The sequence below is a fragment of the Polypterus senegalus genome, chromosome 1 (assembly GCF_016835505.1).
Source record: "Polypterus senegalus isolate Bchr_013 chromosome 1, ASM1683550v1, whole genome shotgun sequence".
In the NCBI taxonomy this organism is placed as follows: Eukaryota; Metazoa; Chordata; class Cladistia; order Polypteriformes; family Polypteridae; genus Polypterus; species Polypterus senegalus.
This window is the reverse complement of record NC_053154.1, coordinates 292,206,634-292,233,066: the sequence shown is the minus strand read 5'-3', so window position 1 is coordinate 292,233,066 and position 26,433 is coordinate 292,206,634. Positions and strand designations below refer to the sequence as shown.

Here is a 26,433-nt window from a genome sequence, read left to right as displayed (position 1 = left end):
CACCTTCTCCCATTAGTTCTTGCTCCCAACTATTTCTACTCCAATAAATATTTCAAGAATCTTTATAAACAAAAACTTTGGAACAACTTGATTACTGTTTCTTCGGTTGGCAGGCGCCCTGCCCGGGGTTTGTTTCCTGCCTTGTGCCCTGTGTCGGCTTTGATTGGCTCCTTCAGACCCCCGTGACCTTGTAGGTAGGATATAGCTGGTTGGATAATGGATGGATGGATGATTACTGTTTAGGTTGTGATCTTAAATGAGGTTTCTTCCTGGTAAGATGTATATTTTGATGTTTATTTTTTTTTTTAATTTAATTCTAAATAAATCATTGAACTACTTTAATGCTTTTTGGCCTGGATTTATAATCATGCTGCTTTTAAGTCATCGGATTCACTGTATAGTAGAATGCTGCTAATATTACCTCAGGATTTACTGTGCTTGTCCATTGGGTCATTACAATATAACCATCATCTGATGTCTTGTGATGCTACAGAGACATCATTAGAGGTGTGTGGGCTCTCAGCAATTCAGTTAGCAGTGGCAGGTACAGGAAGAATCCTGGCAGATTAGGGTCATACAAACTCATAGAGCTTTTTGTCTCCTTATATTTTAGATTTGAGAACATGTGTTATCCTACCATCTTGCATCACACTTGCTCTTCAGATGTTCTGGTATTGTAGATTCACATTAATTCAAAATACAGTCCATGTACAGGGAGTGGACAAAATGATGGAAACGCCATGTGAAAAACACAGTTACAATGGCAGCTGCAGAAGGTAGTCATGTTATGTTGATTGCCTCAAAATATGTCAGCAATAAAAGAGGTCTGGCAATTATAATTTTGATATGTCACTTTTAAAAGTAACATAAGGCAGCTAGCAATTCCAAAGAGGCCAAACAGTCATTTCCAAAATTGCAGGTACAAGGGGAACAGCTCTCAAAAATAATGACAGTGTACACCAAACATGAACAAACTTCAGCGGCAAAGAGAAACAGCAGAGTTGCTAAATTACACAAAAGTATGGCATCAAAAATGAGCATGAAATTGGATAAGCACCTCGGTGACCCAATATTAACAAAAAATGTACATCATGACCTACAGAAAAGTGGAGGGTATGGCAGAGCTGCCATTAAGAAACAGCTTGTATCCAAGGCCAGTACACAAAGACATATAACTTGGTGCAAGGAGCAATGGAAAAAATCATAAAGTCTTGCGAGTCATCTTTCGGCCTAATTCCTATTCACAGATGAATTTATTTGATAACACTGCATTAATCTCAGAGGGGAAATTGTCTTTTTGCATGATCTTTGGAGGTCAGAGCATTTTACAGCACTCCTGGAGCAATTTTCAGGTTTAGGATGCCTTCAACCTGCACTGTCTTACCAGCTGTAATGACGGACTGCCTTCTTTGGAATTCATGAAGTTTGATGATTGCCCTGTGAAGATGTATGAAGGGCAAGGAATATAAGTGTCTTAATTCATGATTCCCCCTCTATTGCTGGAGGATAATTCCACATTACTTACTAAACTAAGAGTGAGGATATGAAGAGTAGGATGAACTGTCTTCTATGGTCTCTCCAGTGACCAGATCACTGAAAGCTCAAGAAAGGATCTGGACTGCAGAGTTATGAAGTCGATTTTCTCCTTTTCCAACTCTCAATAAACAATTAATTTCAAATAACTTCTAGAAGAATAGTGCAATATCCCACCCTGCACAGACCAAAACTTATGTAACATCATATCAAGAAGGGCTAAAGTGTTTCTGAAGGCAACGCTGGTTCTTCCTTATCTTCCTTAATAAGTCCTTGATGTGACAATAATTGTGTTCAGGTGTATCCATTGTTACACAACCACAAGTAAGCCTCTATGGTCAAATGTATCCTGCTCATTTGGCCCAGAAACATCCTTCAAGGGCGCAGTAAATATGAAAAATGAAACAGCCGACAGAAATGGAATATTTTTCAGCCAGAAGACCCATTTCAAATCGCGAATTTCAGTTGGTTTGTCCACAGCCGCCATGTTTTATTGTGCCAGTGACCAAATGATGATGGGCACACAAGCACAGTTTTTAGTTCCTACCCAACCCAGGTACACGTTTGCCAAGCCTTCTCTGCTTAATACAATAAATTACACAGACATAGTTTCTTTTATTTGACAACATTTGCAGTATTAAAGTCTGACCTATAAAAAAACTAAAGAATTAAACAAAAAGTAAATATAGCCATTGTGAGTCAAACAAAGTCTACTGTCATAGCTCAGTTATTGAACAGGTGGATTTAATGTTTAATTTTTAAAAACGCATATTCGTATTCACAAGCACTTCATAATTTACAAAAAATAGAGTTCCTTTATATTTCTTGTCATTTTCACTTTTTTCTCTTGCTTTCTCAATGTTTTCATGATTAAGCAGCATACCACTCCTGCTAGCACTTAAATGGAGCAAATAAATGAAAAAGCCATATAAGCGAACTAAGACATTTTCTTGTACATGCAGATTTTGTTGATTTCCAACGGAAGTATGTACTATACCTTGTATAAATAAAGGTTGTCAAAAAATGGAGTATTTTGTAAAGACATACAAAAACCTGTACACAGTATCTTCAAATATCCACAGAACACAGTTTGTGTCGTCAATGTCCACATGCACAGGTTTAAAGCTTAAAACCTTTTGTGTCTGAATGGTCTACAAAAGTCCATACTTCAGCTTTATCTATTCTGTGGATTTCAGAGTTCAGACATTAACGTATGTTGGGATTTCCTTTGAGATCTTGTCAGCTTGTGGTGAAATGCATCCTAAAAGGGGAACAAAATAAACAAGAAAAAATGAGGAAACATGCATTTCTTACTTTTAACCTTTCTTTAGTCCTACCTATCAAATATTTATTTTATGGAGCCTCCAGATTTTATTTCACCCCTCACTAAGAATAAAAAGTTCCAAGATGTACTTTAGAATTGTGTTGCTTTTTCTGATTTATGCATTAAAATCAATGTAAATCATACCTTATGGATCCATCATACATCTGCCAGAGTTGTCTAAAATTACTGAAATCAATATCAAAAGTCAATTTAGCAAAATACACTGTTTTAAAATCGATCAATGAAGGAATCAACCAATCCTCGTTTCCTAATTTGCAATTCACATTCAAACTCCCCCATTGATTTACTTTTAGCAAATCAATTTTGCTAAGTAACAAATCATAATACCTTTCAAATATTCCAGACACGAATCAAGGTAACCTGGCACCGTTAGAATTATGTTGCATGTATCATTAATTTGATAGGTTAAAAAAAAGAGCACATCTGTAGGTTTTTCTTGGCAGTTATTTTCCATCAATGTTTCTATTATTCTAAGTGGACAATGCTCTCAATACAAAACAATGCACTACAGTATTTTCTGGTTCATTAAGACACCCAAACTGAAAAAAAAATGCAGCCAAGAATCAATTTATTCTGAAACGCAATCCCTTCTAGTAGTACGTTTCTTCTTGAAATGGTTGTTTAGAAAGAAGCAGGTTTTCCTTCAGTAGGTTTGCTGCCTTATTAAAATATTCAATAACCCTGAATAACATTTAGAAGTTTCAGGTTAAGTTTGTGCATAACACTACTAGTTTAATTCTTACTTAATACCTGCCTAACAATCATTTTTTATTTTTCAAAAGGTAAAGATTATCACTAGGGTGGCAGTGGTTAGTACTGCTGCCTAAGAGGTGAGGTGCAGAAGAATGGGAGTATACTGTAGGCCAGTAACACTCTTTTGGACTTTGCATGCTTTTTCTCTGAATGTTTTCATCTCTGTTTCTCCTGCTTTCCTCCCACATTAGAACATTAGAACACTCTAGATGAGAACAGGCCATTCAGACCAACAAAGCTTGCCAGTCCTATCCACTTATTTCTTCCAAAAAAACATCAAGTCGAGTTTTGAAAGTTGCTAAAGTCTTACTGTCTACAACACTACTTGGTAGCTTATTCCAAGTGTCTATCATTCTTTGTGCAAAGAAAAAACTTCCTAGTGTTTGTGCGATATTTACCCTTAACAAGTTTCCAACTGTGTCCCCGTGTTCTTGATGAACTCATTTTAAAATACAAGTCTCGATCCACTGTACTAATTCCCTTTATAATTTGAAACACTTAATCATATCACCTCTTAATCTTCTTATGCTTAAACTCTAAAGGCTCAGCTCTTTTAATCTTTCCTCATAATTCAACCCATGTAGCCCTGGAATCAACCTATTTGCTCTTCTCTGAACCTTTTCTAGTGCTGCAATGTCCTTTTAGAAGCCTGGAGACCAAAACTGCACACAGTACTCAAGATGAGGTCTCACCAGTGCATTATAAAGGCTGAGCATAACCTCCTTGGACTTGTACTCCACACATCGTGCTATATAACCTAACATTCTGTTAGCCTTCTTAATGGCTTCTGACCACTTTTGGGAAGTTGATAGCTTAGAGTCCACTATGACTCCTAAATCCTTCTCATAAGGTGTACTCTCGATTTTCTGACCACCCATTATGTATTCAAACATAACCTTTTTACTTCCTATGTGTAATACTTCACATATACTGACATTAAATTTCATCTGCCACAAATCTGGCCAAGCCTATATGGATTCCAAATTATCTGCTAATCCACCTTTCTTGGTATCATCTGCAAACTTAACCAGCTTGTTACTTATATTCCTATCAAAATCATGTATATATATTAAAAATAGCAGCAGCCCTAGCACTGACCCCTGTGGAACACCACTCTTAACATCGGCCAGTTCTGATGAGGTTCATCGCACCATCACCCTCTGCTTCCTGTGTCTGAGCCAATTCTGCACCCAACTAAAAACATCACCCTGAACTCCCACTTCTTTTAACTTGATGCCCAACCTCTCATTTGGCACCTTATCAAATGCTTTCTGAAAGTCCAGATAAATAATATCATAAGCTCCACTTTGATCGTATCCTTTTGTTGCCTCCTCATAGAATTCCAACATGTTAGTAAAACACGACCTCCCTCTTCTGAACCCATGCTGACTGTTCAGAATAACTCCTGTCCTTGCCAGATGTTGTTCAATCTTATCCTTAATTATTCCTTCCATTAATTTTTCTGTGATACATGTTAAACTTACTGGCCTATAGTTGCTTGGATCTGCCCTGTCATCCTTTTTATATAATGGGATGATATTTGCCATTTTCCAGTCCTTCGGAATCTCTCCAGAGCACAGTGACTTCCTAAAAATATGTGTCAAGGGTTTATATATGTACTCACTAGCCTCCTTAAGAACATAAGGATAAATATTATCTGGTCCTGGTAATTTGTTTGATTTCATCTTATTTAATCTGAGCAGCACTTCTCCCTCTACAATTTCCAAATCCCTCAGTACCTCCTTAGTAGTCCCGTTTACCTCTGGCAGGTTATCCACTTGCTCACTTGTGAACACCTTAGAAAAATGTAAGTTCAGGGCATCTGCTATTTCACTGTCTGTATCTTTTAATTCCCGTTTACTGTTTCTGATACACTTGACCTCCTCCTTGACTGTTCTTTTACTACTAAAATACTGAAAGAATCTCTTAGGGTCTTCTTTCGCTTTATCTGCTATATTCCTCTCCAGCTGTCTTTTAGCCTTCATGATATCCTTCTTAATGGTTGCCCACATGTTCTCATATGCTCTACGATTGCAGTCATTAGTCTTATATGTCTTATAAAGCAGTTGTTTCCTTTACAACTTCTTTTTTAAATCTTTATTAATCCACCGTGGAGTTTTTTTTATTTTCCTATTAATTCCACATCTTAAAGATAAAGATGGTAAAAATGAATCAGACCAACTGAATATGCCTTTGTGATCATGCCCTTTGAGGAACTGCTAACCCCATCTAAGGTTGTTCCAGCCTTGCATCCAGTGTTGCCAGGAAAGAAAAGGCAACACTGTGCTTGGATAGGTGTGTTTCAAAAATATGGTTGGATAGATTGTTGACATCCATGGTGAAAAAATTAAAACAAAATGAGAAAAAGAACAATTCATCTGCAGTATGTATTGGTGACCCAAAAGGCTATATTCATAAAAGTGGTGATGATCAGTTGTAATTAAAATTAAAAATTTTGATTCATCCATCATGCTGACAGGATTTCTAATGACTTATCTGTATTCTTTGGTATAAACTCTAACCTTGATTGCTGAGTTGTGAGTTGGACTGTGGTATCTTTGTGCTATGTTAGTTGTTTTGTTTCCCTTTAAGTTCCATTCTCCTCCATTAATTTCAAAGCAATGCCCCTTAACTCATCATAACTCTTCATTAAAAATGTCATGGCTTGGAAAGCTCAAGATTTTTTTTAAAATGTGTATTTGATTTTGAACATACACATTGCACCAAATAAAACAATTACACTTTTGGCAGATGTATATAAATATTTTTATCACTGGTCTGCAAGTTGTGCAGGCTGAGTTCATGTCTTTGTCTAATAATTGCTCTGAAACCCTGTGTTTGTTTGTTATCTTCTGCAAGGAGTAATTCTTCCCTATTATTCCTTGGCTTTTATCACTTACACACAGTGTTAAACAGACAGGTTATTCTCCATCGTTTCACTTCAAAAGGTAATAATACTGAGTGCAAAGGAAAGAATGCCTTATTAGAACTTTAGAACAATCTAAACAAGAACAAGCCATTAAGCCCAACAAAGCTCACCACTCCTATCCACTTAATTCTTCTAAAATAACATCAAGTCAAGTTTTGAAAGTCCCTAAAGTCCTACTGTCTACCACAATACTTGGTAGCTTATTCCAAGTGTCTATCGTTCTTTGTAAAGAAAAACCTCCTAATGTTTGTTCGCAATTTACCCTTAACAAGTTTCTAGCTGTATTTCCATGTTCTTGATGAGCTCATTTTAAAATAACAGTCTTGATCCACTGTACTAATCCCCTTCATAATTTTAAACACTTCAATTATGTCTCCTCTTAATCTTGTTTTGCTTAAACTGAAAAGGCTCAGCTCTTTTAATCTTTCCTCATAATTCATCCCGTATAGCCCTGGATTCAGCCTAGTCACTCTTCGCTGGACTTTTTCTAGTGCTGCTATGTTCATTTTGTGGCCTAGAGACCAATACTGCACACAGGACTCCAGGTGAGGTATAAACGGTGCATTATAAATCGTAAGCATAACCTCCTTGGACTTGTACTCTAGATATTAGGGTGCTATATCACCTAACATTCTGTTTGCCTATTTAATGGCTTCTGAACTCTGTCTGGCTGTTGATAGCGTAGAGTCCACTACAGCTTCTAAGTCCTTCTCATAAGGTGTGTACTTTTGATTTTCAGACCTCCCCTTGTCTATTCAAACCCAACAATTTTACTTCCTATGTGTATTACTTTAAATTTACTGACATTGAATTTCATCTGTCACAAATCTACCCAAGCCTGTATGCTGTCCAGGTCCCTCTGTAAAAAATAAACAGATTCTAGATCATCCACCAATCCACCTAGCACCTGCAAACTTAACCAGCTTGTTACATATATACAGTACCTATCCAAATCATTTATATATATTAAAAATAGCAGAGTCCCTAGCACTGACCCCTGAGTGACATCACTACAATGTCAGCCAATTCTGATAAGGTTCCTTGCACAATGACTATCTGCTTCTTGTGTCCAAGCCAATTTTACACCTACCTACACCTAAACATTCAGTTTTTGGGAAACACCACACAAAAAACATGAATCAAAATACTCAAATAACAGCTTACATTTTTGAGATAAGGTTGTTCTACTCACTGATGATGGTGCTGGAGAGTGGTGGTGGGTTGCATATCAATTAGCATGTGCAAATAAGAATTTCACTGTACTCTGCACATGGGACAACAACGACTATAAATACAAGTATTGTACTTCACTGTTGTTTGTGTCCCACGTATATCCAATGAAAGTTTTGATTAGGTCTGGTTACTTATATGGTCAAATAAAATTTTTCGTCTTTTATTTCATGTACTTTGCATTTTTATTGGCTGTTGTCAGACTACTGACATGTCATTTTTATTTTAGGACAGGATTTGCTATTATTTGTCTGAACTCTTTTTAAGAAAGACTTCTTGCTTCTGAGAATCAAGATTTAGAAATAAGAATGAGGAAATGTAAAAATGCTGCTGTCTATCTGAACTGTTATTAATGGATTGGCCGTTTTGACTGATTTTTCCTCATGCTTTTCATCTGCGCTTATTTTATACTGAATACTTACCTGTACAAAGAGCACACTCTTTGTTTTTTTCTCTCACCTTAACTCCCAACACCAAAACACAAAATAAACTATCACAATTAAAAATTAACTTGCTTTGAAACAATAGTTTTTTTTCCCATAGTTTAACTCGTACAAGAAAAGGAAAGTTTTTGTTGGCCTGTTTAGAAATTTTCCTAATTGGGCTATTTTTGTACATTAGAAGAATGTTCTGTAAATGTCACACTTCTTCTGTACAAAAAATGTATATTTAAATTCTAAAATCTTCAAAATGAGACAGACAGTATGATTGAATAGCCAGATTTTTTCTGAACATGAACTTGCAAAATCTTTGAATCCAAGTAAAACACACATGAGCTATTGGAGTGTTTAATGGGTGCTGGACTACGGATGGATGAAGGAAAGATGGAGGTTTTTATGCCGTTGCTTACTACATATCCAATTTCCTTTTCTAGAATGGAGGTGAAGTCACCAGAAGACAATGTTACAGGGCCCGCTCTTTCCAATTCAATAGAATATAAATCAACATCCCAACAGAAGTTCAGTCACAAACCAGCTTTCATAAAGGATGGAGCTCCTACTTGATCCAAACCTTAATTTGTAACTGGTGCTCTGTGCCTATCTGATCACTTTTATTCTTTTGCTGTTCTCTGGACATCCAGGACATTAAAAGGGTTATCCACAGGGACCCCAACACTTTCTTGATGCATTTTATAGTACATATTCAAAGGATATCTAAGCATACAGTATATACTGCAGTAATTTGCTTGCACTAAGGCTCATTAATTTCCAAAGTTCAGTCAGTCAGCATTATTCGAAGAAGGATATCAGTTCATATTTCCAACCATTTCCAAAATCTGAATTTTCATTATAGGGTTCTATGGATATCAAACCATTGAACTAAGACAAATGTCAATCCATTGCAGAGCACAGGCATACACACATTCACACTGACTCACACTGTTACAATCTGGAGACACCAGGCAACCTAACCTGCATGCCTTTGAGATGTTGGAGAAAAGCCACCAGGGCAAAATAAGAGCAAGCAAAACGTCACACAAACAGTGACCAGGCCAAGTTCTGAATCCATGTCGATGCAGCCTGATCTGTAGCACCATGGGACAATTAGTTTATGTCGAAAGTAATAACTTGTGTAAGACTGAACTTGACATTAAGCATAAAGGTTTTATTAGACAAGATATATTGTGAATCAATAATTACTTTTCAGACAAATTCATGTGTGGAAAAACTGATTTGTTAGAAGCTGTAACTGAAGTATAGCAGCTCCTGGCTTTGTTAATTTTAATCTGTTTTGCCTTGCACGCAGGCCCGCGCGAAAGACAGACACACACGCATGCACGCACGCACGCACGGACGGACGCACGCAGGCAGGCAGGCCCGCCCGCGTGCGAGACACACTCACACTCACACACACACGCACACACACACACACACAGGCAGGCCCGCATGGGGGACAGACACTCACGCACACACACACACGCAGGCCCGCGACAGAGACAGACACGCACGCACACACACACATGCACGCATGCACACACACACACGTAGGCCCACGACAGAGTCAGACACACACACAGGCGCATGTATGCATTGTTGCAATGTTACTTTTCTTGGTTGTTTATTAGATTACGGACTCATTAAAAAAGGTGTTTTTAGCGAGCGGGTCATAAGGCTATAGCGCTTATAACTCTTGCAGTGTTAGTTTTCTCTGTTGTTCAAGGTTTTCTTAGTGTTATTCAATGTTTTTACATTTAGTTTACTATTACGCTGTGCATTCAATGGTATAGTTAACTATATTTGTGCTTAAAATCTTAAAAAATTATATATTTACATACAGTTCATACGGTCTGGAACGGATTAATTGTATTTTATATACAATCCTATGGGGGAAATTACTTCGGTTCCACTGTATTACTGTCTGACAAAATTACAGGCATTTTACGGAAATACAAACCAGTATTACTAAGAGAGAAAATTAAAGGCACACAATACAGTGACGCATATTACAGCCACATACAAGGTCCCTTGCCATTTAATATAGACTGTTCATACAAATGTTTATGCACTACTGTTCTAGCGCCCGTTATTGTAACGGGCTTAATGTCTAGTCTTAGATATAAAGTATAAAAACCCTGCAATATGTAGAATGATAAAGAGAAGGAATTAAATGAATTATTAATTTACTATTAATTTAACAAAACCGGATTCTAGTATTACAATGTGATGCCAGTCTGAGATCACTTCACCTTTACAGTTTGTGATCTTCTCCCTACAAATCTTAACTGATGCTGCTGGTTATGTTTAGGACACTGTGTGGATGTAAGTACTAAGCTGTTGGGATTGCACAAAAGATTTTTTTTATTTTATTTTATTTGTATTTTTCTTGTTAAACTGATAAAGAAAATGCAATTAAGCATGAAGTACACTGAGATGTTGAGGATGGCAAAGTACCAAGGGTGACTAAGAGTGCTCTGGTTAATTCTGATTTATTGATTATTTTAAATTTCAGGTTTGTACAAATTTCACAAACTGCTGTCACAAAACCAAAATTGTGTTAGTTGTGATGTGGCTAAAAGCAAAAGGACAATACTTAAAAGAAAACAGGAACCCAACACTGAAATTTTCAATTTGAAACATGCAGCTCAAAATCATGGTGTCATGTTTCAGCCAGTGCTTCTCCCCTGGCTGGGCTTCAAAGTAATTTTTCTTGTCTATTTTGCCATTTTTTGTGACATTTATTCATTTTAACCTTTATTTTGTTTATCATGTGTATTATTCTTTGTTTTCATCCGTGACTATAAAATGCCTTGGTTATGTCTCATGTGTTTGTTTTGTTGTTGGTCCTCCAAGAGTTGGGGCCACCTGCCAGTCACCGCTAGGAACTGCCCTCTGCCCTTTAAATCTAAAGGGCCTCCCAATATTCCTGGTGGTTGAATGAGCCAGCGAGTGGAGTGTTTACTTGTGTTTCAATTGTGCTTATTGTGATTTCCTGGATTTTTGAACGTGTGCTCTGTTTTTGACTTCACCTTGGAATTCTGTATTGGGACTGTTTTGCCATGGATTGCTTGCTTTCTCGGGCAATTCTTTTTGTGATCCAATGAGCTTCTGGTGCTACAGAGTGTTTTTGTTAAAAAATAAATCTTTTATTTTATAAAGATTTTTCAAGGTCCTTTTTGTTTCTGTTCAAAGTTTTGATAGTAATCTCCCCTAGAAAGCAATATTGGAAGTATTTATGTGCTTTTGGGACTCCTAGTTCTTCAAGACACATAGCTTATCACGGACTGGCATCACAATTCTTCATCTGACTCTTGAAGAAGGGATGATACATTAGTTAGGCACTCCCAGAGGTTTCTCCTTACAGCCTGAAAATGCTGCACCACAATTAGTGGATTGGGACTATGGAGGAGTGCTCAGAACATTTTGGGAGGGTATCTGCTTCTTGCATTGCCATCAATATGTCCTTTTGAAATGTCTTTGTTTTATCAGTTCAAAGTGTTAGTAAAATTTCATATTGTATATTTTTTATTTTGTCAAGGCCAACTTTCATATCAAAGTATGACTTTCTATAATGTGTATCTTATATAGTCATGCCTATTATGGCAAAGGCTTATCTGTTCTTCATAATATGAAGACCAAGTCCCAAGCTAAACTCTCTAGGAAAAAAATAGTGCCACACCAATACATGGAGGAGGTCCTGTATATACCAGGAGGCGTTGGGCAAAGAAGAACAACTGAGGAGCACACATGCAGGAAAGTGAGACATGACATTTTCACCAGTGCACTAGAAGACAGCTTTCTTTATCTCATTGCAATGGTGCCTCTGCCTGTTGCTAAGTATATTTACATTTTTTTATTACATTGACATACTGATTTACAATCTCACTGTCAGTGCAAATTTTTGTTTTCTTAGAGGTTGAAGATGCAAGACGTCCCAGGGGAAAGGGTAGCACTAGAATAACACTGGAGAGCATAGCAAAGTCTCCTGTGGAGTGGAGGTGGCACAAGAAGGCGAAGAGCACTAGGACATTACTCCTGAATGGCAACAGTCAGGGGTACAAAAATTAAACAAAAAAAATAAATAGAGTGCTTCTTATGCTCTTTCAAGACAATAAAAGTCAGAGGGTCAGCAGATGAAAGAAAGACCTTTTGAAAAGAGCTAAAGAAAGAGACCAAAGAAGAATTGCAAAAGTTTACAGAACCTCTTCGCTGCCCACACGTGTCAAATACCTGTAGATACTGTTGTCAGGCTATTAATTTCAGAGATCAATGAATACTGGCAGGTAGATCATACTCACCTGTCCAACCCCTAGAAAGCATTCAGATGCAAGTGGGGAAATTTGGTACTGTGTGACCCCACCAAATGGTGGCTTTTTTGTGCTTTAATTGAACAGGGACCCTGGGCTGCTGGAAGCAATTCTAGCTTGGTGTCCATGTAGCCTCTCACCCTGGTAATGATTCCTAGGCTTGACAAAAAGCAGCCTCACAGCCAGATGCTGCCTATCATTCACAATATATCTGAGTAAAATAGAAGTTTTGATAATAGGGGTGGATAGTATTTTTTTTAAAAAAGGCCCAAACAACCTTTAGAATTTCAACACTCTACTACTACAGATCAAGCAGAAGGTTCACCTGATAAAAAGTCAAAAAAGGCAAATGAAGAATAATTCCAAATGTTGTATAAAGTAAACCAAGAAAAAACATTAATGGAGGTCAAGGATTCCGAGGAATTTATGGAAGTTTTACTACAAAGGGAAGAAGTTGCAATATCACATAAAATTTTATAAAGGTTCAAAAAGACGGATACAATACAATACATCTTATTAGTTGTACAGTATAGTGTGCTTCACTTAGTGTAGGAGCAGAGTGCTGCGAAAAATGGATGGAAAAGGAGGTTGCCACTTTGTACTCCTTAGGCTGGCGGTTCACTACCCTGTTGATGTTGTCCATGCGGTTACAGAGTTATGAACAAAATTGTGTGTCAACAAAAAAGGAAAGAAAGGCATGGTGTGCTTTTTTGAGCTAAAGTTGTTAATGAAATTATTTATTTGCTTAGTATGGGAACAAAGTTCTGTATTATCCAATATTAAAAATATTGTACAGTAATGCACGGCCTTACACAGCTGCCAACCTTATGCATATCTGTAAAAAAATGAAATGGCTGGCTCTCAACCACCTATTTTACTGTCCGGACCTTTCAAAAGGTGCACTGAGAGGTAGTTTACTTACAACTGAAGAACAAATGAACAAAGCAGTGCAACACTGGCTTTACTTTAAACCAAAAACCCTTTTTTGCCCCTGAAGGCATTCAGAAGCTGGCATGAGTAGACTATGATGCAGAAAGATTATACTGGGAAGTAATTTATTTGAAATATCTTTAACATAACAAAAACATTCTTGAATACAAACAGTGAAACGTTTTTTAAGAAAACTGAGTGTGTGTTTCCTGCACACTTGTCAAAATCTTAACAGGAAGCTATTCTGCTGACACTAAAACACATGAAATGAGCACTGAACTTTTAATCAATAATTAACTAATCAGGATCGGCTTTTCCTTTAGCATATGTCATGACTTATTGTTCATCTGGAAATAAACAACTTGGTCAGCTGAGCTAAAGAAAATGACCTATAGCTTGGGAGGCTGGCACTGTTACCATTAGGGGTGGTGCAGTCATTTCAATAGCAGCATTGCATGCTGTTCACTGTTACATTAGAGTCATCCATTGATGCCATCCATCCATTCATTCGTTATGTTTCTAATAAATTTAAGAGGTTCACAGGAAGACTTGGACTATCAAAGTAGCGCTGAGTGCAAGGAAGGAACCAAGGTTGGTTATACCTTAAACGGTATTTTGCCATTGGTTTTTATACTAATTTATTTTATATTTTAACTAGGTGTTCATTTTTATTGTTATTTCCCAGACCCCGTTTTATTATAATGGGCATTTTTCTTTCATTTTTAGCTAATTTTCTGTGTTCTTTTGGGACAATATTATTTTTTTTTCCTGGGATTATCAACCACAGTGAAATCCATTCTGATGTCAGTTTAATTTTACAACCTTTTAGTTTAAAGTTAAGAATTTTTTCTGTCTTATTTAAATGCCATTTTGTTTTACTATAGGCGTTACTATTTTATGAGTTTTTGCATGCCTGTTACTGTGATAGTCTTTCTCACGGTCCACCGGGAGTACGCGACCATTGACAATCATCAGCTTAACAGTATTCAGACCATTGCGAAAAATGCTGTTTCATTCCAGATTGGATTCAAAGAGCCCTGGGTAAATTTGTTTTGTGTTGGCGTTTTTCTGGTAAACAAGGATCAGCTTTTTTCTAAGACTATACAACTATAACAACTATAAGGGTTGACGCCTGATCAGTGTTGTCTTTTGGGTATTACTTTGACATGATTTTTTGACCATGTTTCTTAATCCGGGTTCATTACATGAAGCTTATCCTCTTTCTCTGCCAAGATAGAACACATTTTGTGTTTCTTTGGTGACTACCTTTGCATGGCCCCTGTGTTATTTGATGTAGTTGTTATGCCTGTTGCTGGTTATGTGACATGGTGGTCACCTGAAATATTGTGCTATCAAGCCTACTTATAAAAGATAGATACATGTCAGTGTTCCGTGTCCTAGCTGTGGGATAATTACACTGTGTTAGGACAGTCTCTTGAGATTTGGATTATTCTTTTGATTACTGTTTTTGATTTACTTTTAGCTCTGCTTGACTTTTTGTCTGTCTGGTTACTGACTCTTGTTGATTCTTTATATTACATCTCCTTTTGTTCTTCAACCCACGCCCTTTTCTTTTTCCACATATTTCCTTCTTAGCTATTCTTCTTAATGTCTCATAGATGGCTTTTTCTGTAAGTGGCCCCACAGTCAATAGGACAACAGGCATCATAATCTCTTGCAACCCTAAGATGGACCTGATCCTTCTTCTTTATATGATATCAAGTCAATCTAAAACCGTTGAATAATTGAGTTAGCATTAGACTAGATTTTACACCTCACTAACCTTAGGTTTTTTGGATTTCTACTTTTAAATCTTTTGGGATGTGTGTTGAGAAAAGTTTATATCAAGAGATAAAAGGCTAAAATGTCACCTAGAGTCAATGTAGAGTGTTGTGCACTTCAAACATCTAACCATCTTACAGCACTTCATTAAATATTGGCTGTCATTCTCATCTAAAAAATACTTTGCAGAAGCATGTCGTAGATGACTCAAATTCTGCATTGTTAGAGCATAAGAACTAGACAGTGAAGTCTGTAACAATAGGTAGAAAAAAAAAACATTTTACACATACTGCATTATGGTTTGGCCATGGATGCACAGATGTCTTTTTTCCATTTTTATGTATTACTAGCTGAGTTACCCATATTCAGCCAAGAAATTTTTTAAGTCAATGGGTCTCTGTTATACTGCCATGAATTAATGGAGTTGTCAGAAATACTATGTAACTATGTACTTTTCTCCATGCAATATCTGTATTTTTTTTTTCTACCGGGGCTAATATTATTTCACATGAGCTGCTAATTGTTGAACATGCTACATAAAATAATTTGTGGTGTTGATGTGAAAGAGACTGCAGCAGAACTCCGTACCACAGGACATCACCAATAGCGTTATTCACCTATGTTACAAAGGTGATTTAAAGTTGATTCATTCCAAACTAAAAGCATTTGGCGATTCTAAATTGTCCCTAGTGTGTGCTTGGTGTGTGGGCTCCCTGTGGTGGGCTGCCACTGCCCGGGGTTTGTTTCCTGCCTTGCACCCTGTGTTGGCTGGGATTGGCTCCAGCAGACCCCTGTGACCATGTAGTTAGGATATAGCAGGTTGGATAATGGATGGATGGAAAGTTCTGCCTCATTATACAGTGGCTTTGAATAAATGTCTGCCAACAAAAAAACTGTAAAAGTTACTAATTACTTTTACTAATACTCGCTTTTTTATCACATTCTGAAAAAACAGCATCTCCATCTGCTATAGAAAAAATCATGCTGTTCAGACACGGCTTGGCTCTGTTGGTTTATTTGAGTTTTTTCTTTTTTATCTTATTTTGTCTTTTTTTAAACTTCAAAAAGCAATTAATGCTCCACGAAGACGAAGGGGACCCCCCTGCACCCCGCCCCCTCCCCCCACTCTCCCGCTCTTCAAATGCTGTCAGGGGACTTAAAATTTTAAAACTGCTATAAGAAAAACACTGTAACCCAGCAAGACAATGAAAAAGTGGTTTTGTGTTAAAAAAATACTACTTTAGATGAAATGCCACTTTTATTGTGGCTGTTATTTTAAACTTTATGAGTGTTGATGAAATCATTTGGAGCAGTGCAGTGGCTGATGGGAATAGTAGTACCCATGCTGGTATTTGCACACAGTATTGCAGGACAATACTGTATATATTAAATATATTTCTTACTGGATCATTTATGAGAAATTGACTGCACTCACAGCCACAGTCCTTGGTAAGCACTTGCTAAACACATCTTTTTTGTGCATCACTGAAATTTCCTCCTTTCACTTTGCTTCTTCACTTCCATACACCTGTATGTCCCTGTTCAACTGCTTTCAGGGCTGTGGTGAAATAGGTTATTGTGGTGGCATTGCAGTGGTATTACATGTGTTTAGGTCTTTCATTGTTTCGGTTGCTTTCTAGTTGTTGTGTGTTTTATTTTTTATGTATTTCCTGTGATGTTTAGAATTATGTCCTGTCTCTTTAAACGTATGTTACATGTTCTTTGTGGGTGGAACCCCAAGAGGCGGGGACACCTGTCAGTCTCTGTTTGGAAACTAACCCCAACCCTATAAAAGACATGGAGACCAGCAGTTCAAGAATAAATGATTTTAATTGTTATTGTGATTATTACTGTTTCTTGGTTTTGATTCAGGTTTTATGAATATATTTGCTTTGTCTAAGGATTCGGATTTCTGGATTGTGTTTTTTGTCAATTGTTCAATGTGGATTGACCCCTTTAATGCCTCTGTGGAGTTTCTTCTGTTTTTAGGGTATTTTGCAAATATGTCTTATTTTTGTAAAGATTCTTTTCATAGTCTATCTTTCCAAAGAAAAGTTGTACTGTTTCTCCTTCTTTGGGAAGGCTCTTTTTGATTTGTGAGGCCTGAAGAAGGTCTCTGGGGTTACTGGAGTGAGGCCTAATCCAGGCAATCTTTTGGATGCCGCACACCTTTTCTGACTTTTCTGTTTTCATTACAGTCCCATTCACTAAAGCATAATTAACAACATATTTCAACATCAACACAAAAAGTTTGGCTTATTTTCTTTTTTCTAATGTTACTAAATTTCAATGAAATCGGTCAAAGAATTTTTGAGATTTTGTAGTATTTTGTTTTTCTATTGTGTTACCTTTTCCCTTAAATCTACACTCTATATATAAAATCCTAAGCCTAAGAGCGCAACGATTTTGTGCAACGATTTTATGTGACTTTTTTGTCACGCTTTAAATCTGCTCATTTTAAAACCTACATAATACATGTTTGGTATCATTCTTTTCAGAATTTATTTAACTCTTATGTGATGTGGTTAGATTTTTTGATTCTTATTCCATTTCTAAATTATAAACTAAAATGTCAAGAAAGTCGTGGGACAGCCTACTAGCACGCAACTGGGGGTTGGGTGCCTAAGGCGCCAGGGGGGATTGCGCTATATCTTTAAATACAATCACTTTCTCTAACGGAGTGGCTCAACTGCAGGACAGATGGGGGCCCAACACCTGCCCCCGGGTTTAGTAAGCGAAGCGAGCAGTGGGTGGAGCCTCCTAGTATTGATATATCAAAATGCCCTTTCTTATTAGAAACTGTGGACGAAATCTCAGACCCGACAGCAGGTGCGGTTATAAAGCAGCTTTATTTTCAGAGTCACGGTGAGAAGAGTTTCAGAAAAGCAGACAATCAAATATACATGACAGCGTCAGGGCTCTTCTGAACCCCGTCTGTTGGGTGGGGTCCAGTTTTATACCCCTAGAATGCGTAATTTAATATCATTATAAAATGTAACAGTCAACACTTTATTATACACAAACCTTTAGCCCCTTCAACGCCCCTTGTGCAACTTGATTTCTTGGTTCCTTTTGTTATGGCGTTCAGATGTAAGCTAAGGGAAAACGTGATAAGGCAGACTCATGTGTGGAATGATCAGACCTTGAGTCCTTTGCACAAACATTTTTCTGTTTGCTAAAACAAAGCATGCTGTTACATGGTTTTGTAAAGCTTACTTCTCAGACATGAATTAGTACAAGGGAATGAAGAGAACATTCGTCTTCCACAAAGCTTACTTCTCAGACATGAATTAGTACAAGGGAACGAAGAGAACATTCGTCTTCCACAATACTCACTGGCCTAGATATACCATCCTGCCAAATTATCATTAGTCTAGCAAGGGGCACTAACCCTGTGAATCCCAAAGTCCCAGTGCATTGACACTGTACTGTAAAAATGGTGCCATCCTTCAGACATAAAACTGAGGACTTGTCTCTCTGTGGCCATAAAAGAACCTTGGGCATCCCTTATAAAGAATAAGGTGTATCCCGATGCCCAGGCTAAATTGCTTTCCCTGGCCTTTTCATTTTGGCCCCCTAGTCACCCCCTCTCTCTAAATGGCTCTCTTTCATGACTTCAACACCTAATAGATAATGTGTGGTGAGCGTAGTGGCCCAAAAATGGCTGCTGTCGCACCATTCAGGTGGATGATATACCTACTTTAGTGATGGTTTAATTGGCTCCTCACTCACTATTGAAAGCTCTTTTGAGTACTTAGAAAAGCAGTATATAGATGTAAAGAATTATTTTTATTGTATACAATTGTTTTCTTTGAAAGGTGTATAGAGATCAAAATGATCATATATTGTACTATACTGTATATATTATAATACATCCATCCATCCATCCATTTTCTAACCCGCTGAATCCGAATACAGGGTCACGGGGGTCTGCTGGAGCCAATCCCAGCCAACACAGGGCACAAGGCAGGAGCCAATCCTGGGCAGGGTGCCAACCCACCGCAGTATTATAATACATTTGTCAGGAATATGTTTTAAACAATGAGTAATAAAAATGACTGTGACATTTCTTACAAAAAGGAAGTTATCCGTAAAGAATTCAGCATTGAAAACCCAAGCAGTTGTCGGCCTCAAGTACTCATGGCATTCTTTAGCTGTAATTTGAATCTTCTTGGTCGGAAACATTTTTTTCTATAGTCTTATACCTTGGGTATTTTTTGCGTACATTTGACTTGTAATTCTGATTCAATATTTGAAATTTTATACGGTATATACAAGTAACTAATGCTGTTGTTATTATCATTAAATCCTCTCTTATTTAACTTTGTGATTTGCTTTTTCATTATGACAGTGCAACCCTTAACATTCTGATGAAGTTAAAATAATCATTAAACATACAAAAATAATTTAATTTCATTTAGATAAGAATTATAACATGGGACAATTTGTGAATGAGGGAGTTTTATTCTTGCATGCATACTCTTTTGTTGAACCCATTATTTTGTAACACATCTTGCCCCTTTGCCACTGCTTCTAATTGGAGATATGAGTTTTATACTATGAAGATTTACACAGCATGAAAAAACTATAATGAATAACAAAAATGACAAGTAGGACCTTGAAAATAATTAAGTTTGCAGAAGCAGAAATAAAGTTGCTCCATGCAAAATGTTTGTATGCTTTAACACTTGCCGAGTACAGTGTAACAGTTTTAATTAGTAAGCCTTAGAAATGCGCAGAAACTCCTTTGAGCTACAGAGCTGTCAAAATATCTGGCAATCATGTAACTGATTTTTAAGTTACCATCAGCAATAGGCAGTACATTTTCTGAAAAATGAAAAAATTTACCTATTGCCCGTGTATCTAATTCTTCATCCAGTATCTCCAGTGAAGTCACCAAGTCTCTCTGTGTATTTGGAGTGCTTTCACTGGGACTGACTGGACTGATCATTTCCTGTTCTTTTTCATTCTGCATTTGTGCATAGACATTGATGCCAGGGATCTTCCTTGAGAAGAGACAAAACACAGTTATGGATAAATATCACAAGGTCCTGCATGCTATTACAACACATTTTCATTGCTGGTAGCAGGGAAGAGGAATTGAATAGTAAAGGATATTACAGTATTTCTGAAAAGAAAAAATGCATTAAATTATTATTAAAAATACAATTAAACACTCAAAAACTGACTGAGGGGCAACTTCATTAGGTGTACCTGTTCAACCAACAGAAGTAACGGCTCTGTCAGTGTAGACACTGCTGTTTAAAAGAAATGCTCAACTATTAACAGTCTGTGTGTGCGATACTGAGAGAGAATCAGTATGATGAAAGTTTTAAGTGGTTTTCAAGGTTGTCTAGGCACCAACTGTCAGGAAGTATGGTCCTGCTGAAGTTTTCAGGAAATGGATTACCAACCTAATAACATCCAGCCATAAGCATTTCTGTAATAAGAAACAGATGGTTGATGAGAAAACAACACAAAAGAGGTTGAATTGATTTGAACAATGTGTGAGAGGTGTGACTGAATGAGAAGGGATATCAAGAGAAGGTTGATATCTAGGTTGACACAAGCCAGGGCTAAGCCTGAAAAGAAGCAACTGAGAGAGTGTGAGTGAGTGAGTGAGTGAGTGAGTGAGAAATACAATGACAGCAGGAAAGATCTGGCACATGTCATGGGTAGAATATGGCAAGGGTTGCAGGCAGGGACAATATCATAAGCATGAGGGAAAGAGTGGGCCTGGTTAGAGGCATGAACTTGCATTCAATAGAGATACCTGGTCATTTGGCGGAAGAAAGAGTGAGACCAGCGAGGAATCCTCAGGGACTGTAGTGCCTTCTGGCATATTCTGGGTACATGAACCGAGAAGGTAACTTATGTGACAATACTTTCTCTGTCTAATAGAGGAGACATTAAGGGTGCTGCCCTTGGAATCCCTGCATCTTAAGGGCAATAATAATCACAAAGTTACAGGAACATCGGAAGCTACCGGCCTTGTGTCCATTGTACAAATATTCTCCCCAGAGGTCATTCCTGGGCTTGACAATAAGTAATCTGCAAGACCAGTATTAATGCTACTTTATGGCTAGAGGGTTTTTGTATATAGAGTTGGGAGGATTGTGTGCCAAACATGGCCAGTGGGATAAAGAGGCACCAGGATATGAAGAAAGAAATTGAATGAGAGAGTGAAGTCGGAGGTGAAAGAGAGTATTCCGTGCAGTGATGTGCTTGGCAAATAAGTGAGCCACCTCACCAGATAGAGAAGGTGCAAGATCATAGTAATTTAGATGTAGAAGAGCTGAAGTTTTTATTGTTTTAACTTTTAATGCACTTTATCCTACTTTGTGTGTTTACTCCTCCAAGTGCTTACTTTTCTTCACCCATTGCTCCCTGTATGCAGAAAGTTGCCACGAGGTTCACCATATAGCCCAAGCTTAACAGATGGAGTATAATCAGCCAATGTGTTGTTTGAACACCCTGGAGTTAACATGGATCAGCTGTTCCCTGTCATATTTATAAAAATGACCACTCGGTATATATATTCAGAACATTTTTACTTTACTATAACATCTATTGGTATTTCCCAGCCCACCCACATGTTGTCACATTGATTAAAGGTTCTATGTGTCAATGTGTTTGCAGCATGGAGGTGTGACTGTGTGTGTCTATGGTAAGCTAAAATAACACTGAGATATTTCAAAATGAATTTCTGATATCTTAAATGTAGTTCACATCTTAAGACATCTGAAACTCATTTACAGATATCACAAAATATGTTCATTTACATTTTAAGATAGTGGCAGTATACTATGAGATATCTCAAATGCATTTCAAGATCTCAGAATAACTGTGTCCATTTCAAGATATCTAAGAAACATATTGAAATATCTCAAATTGATCTTGCATGCATTTTAAGATAATTTCCTTTAAAATTTCATATTCAATGGGACTCCTGTCTATTTTAAATTATCTCGAAATGAAGAAATAGAGAAAGTCAAACTAACACTCAGAGATATCTCAAAATGTATTTAAGATCTCTAGAAATACATTTAAGATATCTGAAAAGGTATTACTGATATCTGAATGTGCATCTATTTTGAAATATTTGAAATGCATTTTAAGATATCTCAAATGCAATTCAAGATATCTTGAGATAAGCTATTGTGCATTTTGATATATCTCAAATACATTTTGAGATATCTTAAAATTAGAGTTACATGTTATACTGGAACTGGAAAAACACAAAAACCCCCAAATTTTAAAATTGTACTGTACTAGCATTTCAGGATTTAGTAAACATACGTTTTCCTCAGAATCACTCAACCCCTCTCCACCTCCCAATTCCCTTGACAATCACCACTAATATAAACATGGAAAAACATCCATTCTATAGACTTCACAAAAATGAAACTACAGCCTTCGACGCAATCGGGACTTCCTGGTGGAACCCTCCCCACCCCAAAAAACACATTGATTCAACACAATGGAGACTTCACTGGGGACCCTCCCCACTTATGGCTTAGATGATTGCACACATCATGTCTTCTTGCTATGAAGAGGGAAGCGGTGTGTAGTGTGTCAAGATGGTGTTTTGGAGATATCCATTTTATTCTTCAGAACTGTTCCGGCAGCAGTGCTAAGGTCCGAAAGTTGGTATCAATACAGAAGTCGAAATTTTATTACTGATTCAACACTACTTACAATACATTTGTAGGCATTTTGAGACATCTAATAGGTGTTTTCAGATATCTCAAACTAACTTCCTATGCATTTCAGTATATCTCAAATACATTTCAAGATATCTCAGAATCACTTCCTGTAAAATGTTCTGTTCTTTAAAAAGAAAATCCTGTTTATTTTAAGATATCTCAAAATGAATTGCAGATATATCAAAACTCACGGTAACTTATTTCAAAATTTCTTGAATTACATTTGAGAGCAATTTCAAGATATCAGAACATATTTTGGAGATTTATTATGCATGTTTGCAATTTAAATATCTTGAAAATTTTTTTTTTTCAGATATCTGTAATTCTTTTTGAGAAAGCTTAAATGTATTTCCAGATAGGTCAGAATGCAGTTTGAGATATTTCTAAACATTATCTTGTTTTTCCATAGTGTGTCACTAAACGTTTGGGCTTTGCATTGGACTGAAGTCAACCAAAAAAGTCAGTAAATCTGTCTCTGCTCAAGATAAAATAATCTCATGCATTGCTCTGGTAAGACAATTTTTCTGGGAGAGAGAACCCACTATTTTTGAAATAACAGACTTAACATCTAGATATCTATAAAAAGGCTTGTTACTATATCTTTATAGTGCATGAGAAAAATCTACTTCATCCTCCCAATCCCCAGATTTAACACTGGCAGAAACAGTGAATAGAATATTTATATTTGGTATCTAACATTTTATTTCAAGTTCACTTTTCATTTTTACTTTCTTACAATGATTTACTTAACATATCAGTATGTCATCAGAAAACAGAAAGTTAGCCTGTGGACTCTGAGCACTTTCTCTGCAGATTTGCCAATTAATAATCCCGGAAAGAAACTAGCAAGCATCATAAGCCAAATTTAATAATGCCATACGCGTAACTGAGGATTGTGTGAAAAAAACAAAATTAACTGCTTGCAAGCTACTTAGGGTTAATAGCTGACAAAGCTGTTTTGCTATAATGGCAGGTTATTCATACAGGCGTCTGTCATAAGATGGTGCAGTTACCTGACCAAAGACAATTTTCAGTTTCTTTAGAAACGCGTCTATTTGCCTTAGGAAAGATGACCTTTCCTTCTTTAGGGTCTATCTGACAAGTGAAAAAAATAAGAACAGATGGCCCATTAGCGTAATAAAATAAAATGCTTAAGTAAATGATATTATGCTTTTTGATTAAATAAGAGGAAGGGGGAGGAAGAAGAAATTATAAAAAGCTAATAGAAAAAAAATTTAACTTTTCTCTTCTGCCTTGCAACGTAGAATCCAGGTACTCATCTGTGACTGAATAAAAATCTAATTGATTGAACTTGTCCTGTCTTCCTCTTGGGTTTTTTTCTTCCGCAATTGTTCATGCAGCCATTCTTTCTTTGTGTGAACCCGCCTATTTCATTACAGACATATGGTGTCAATCCAGGTAGATGTTTGTGCAAGGCAGAATGAATTCTGGATAGGCCACCTATCTGGTACATGATAAACTAATATTCACTTACCCACCCACCTACTCATAAACTCACTCTTTCAATCCAGATCATTTTAGCATTACTACATAAACCGTCCATTTTGGGAAGAAACCTCCTTGAACACAGGAAGAATTCACAGCTTCTGCAAAGAAACCACCCTGTAAATCAAACTGGTTTCTGCAAAATGTAAAGATTGCAATGCTACTTCCGGTTTTACTTCATAAAGTCAATTAAATTGCTTCCATAAAGATACTAATCTTGGGCTCCATACAGTTAACTGTTATGGTAAAAGATTAGTTTCTTGACATTGAAATCATATTATATACTGTATGTATCCATTCAACTCATTATCAAAATCGCTCAATGCAGTTCAAGGTAATAGCAACTGGAGCCCATCCAGGGTACAAAGTAGGTACAGGGTGCCAGTCCATCTTACAGAAAATATTGAGTGTATAGTAATATGTAAATTACATACATTTCAAGGAAATCTTAAGCAGATTGTGTAAAATGAGACATTTAAACTTCAAATGAAGTTATTCTGGCATTTTAAATAACTCTTTTTATAGTAAGATATACAAATAATATATATCATTCATATATCTGTATTTTTAACCAACTTAACCCAATTTAGGGTTTTGAGGTGCTAAACAATATCCTGGTAGCACTAGGAACAAAGCAGAAACTAAATCCTGATAGAGTTACATAAATAGTCTTATGGGGCCAGATGTGATCCTCAAGTGACAATACACATTTTGAGGCAACCTGTTAAAAAGTGTGTACCAAACAGTGCTGAAATCTTACACTGCAAGGCTATATCCACAGAGCTTCTTTCTACAATAACTGCATCCAATTTCTCCAGTCTGTGCATTTTAAATTGCTGCAGGGGTTTCAGGGAGAGAGCAAAAGAAACTGAACAAAAGACTTGACGCGACTGCAGGGGATTGACACACATACATAGACCACCGCAGCTAATATTTGAGAAGTGCCTCTGTCTGCTACGATATCTTTCTGCCATTTTAACTGTTACATCACTATATCATATAACAACACTAAATAGAGTTTTTGATATGCATTGTGGTCTGTGATATACAATGTGTTAAAATGCTGTGGCCATTTTATAATGGCATTTTTTAATTTCAAATTAGACGATTAGCTATTTGTTTAGACATGCAGTTAGAAGGTGGATGTTATATAGCCTCATCTCTGCATCTACTGCTGTTGTTAGGCAGATGTGTTGACTTGGGTGTTTTGAGTACTGAAATCTAAATTTCCTGTGGCTCTTCCTTACCAGCTCTCTTAATGGCAGTCCTTTTGATGTAGTGTGACACACCGTTTACTTCAAATGCATATTTTGCTGTTCATATTGTCTTGAATATACATCAACTCCTACACTATTGTTGTAGCTCTGAACAAAGGGGAGCATGCCCAGCATCTGCAACAACATATCATTCATATTTACCATTTGTCCAATGATGCCTTCAAATGCCAATGTATAATCTGATGTTACAGAAAGGTTTTTTCCCTTACTTCAGGTTATGTTTATTTTTAAAACCTGCAATGTGCTCTTTGCACACACAATACACTGTTATATGTCTATAGGGTTTTTTTAGGAGACTTTTCAGCTGTAGAGAGTTCATCATAATCAGAACCTTGCTGTCTGTTGGACCAGGTTCATGAGAGCACCTCTAATCTTTGCAGTTCAAAATCACTGCCCTTACTTTAAGCGCTGCCTTTATGAAGCGTTGATTGGTTTATAAATGTAACACTCTGTGAGCTGTCTAATTGTTCCCACCCAGTTTTAAGCAATATGCACTCATGGCTGTCTTCAGATGCGTATATTATACATCTGGTTTCAGTAAGACTAGGGCACATACAGTACATACCCACATACTGGGCCAACTTAGAGTTGCCATTCAATTTAATACTCAGATCTTAGGATGTTGGAGGAAATGTAGGGGACCTGGAGAGATAAACGTGAGGACCTGGGGCCTCATGTATACAGTGCGTATGCACAAA

General features: G+C 37.0%; 1 protein-coding gene across 3 annotated transcripts in view; it reads right to left on the bottom strand.

Moving 5' to 3' along the window:
- Positions 1 to 2,035: 2,035 nt before the first annotated feature.
- The window catches only part of LOC120543437 (VPS10 domain-containing receptor SorCS1), a 1,156,507-nt gene continuing 1,132,109 nt past the window's right edge, over positions 2,036 to 26,433 (bottom strand). The window contains exons 26-27 of one of the 3 annotated variants that reach the window (XM_039776557.1): positions 20,095 to 20,252; positions 2,036 to 2,794 (exon numbers count right to left, since the gene is read on the bottom strand). In XM_039776557.1, coding sequence (XP_039632491.1) covers positions 2,733 to 2,794; positions 20,095 to 20,252 — 220 coding nt within the window. In that variant the 3' untranslated portion in view covers positions 2,036 to 2,732. The remainder of the gene's footprint in view (positions 2,795 to 20,094; positions 20,253 to 26,433) is intronic. The other 2 variants (XR_005636356.1, XR_005636351.1) reach the window with 2 other exon arrangements.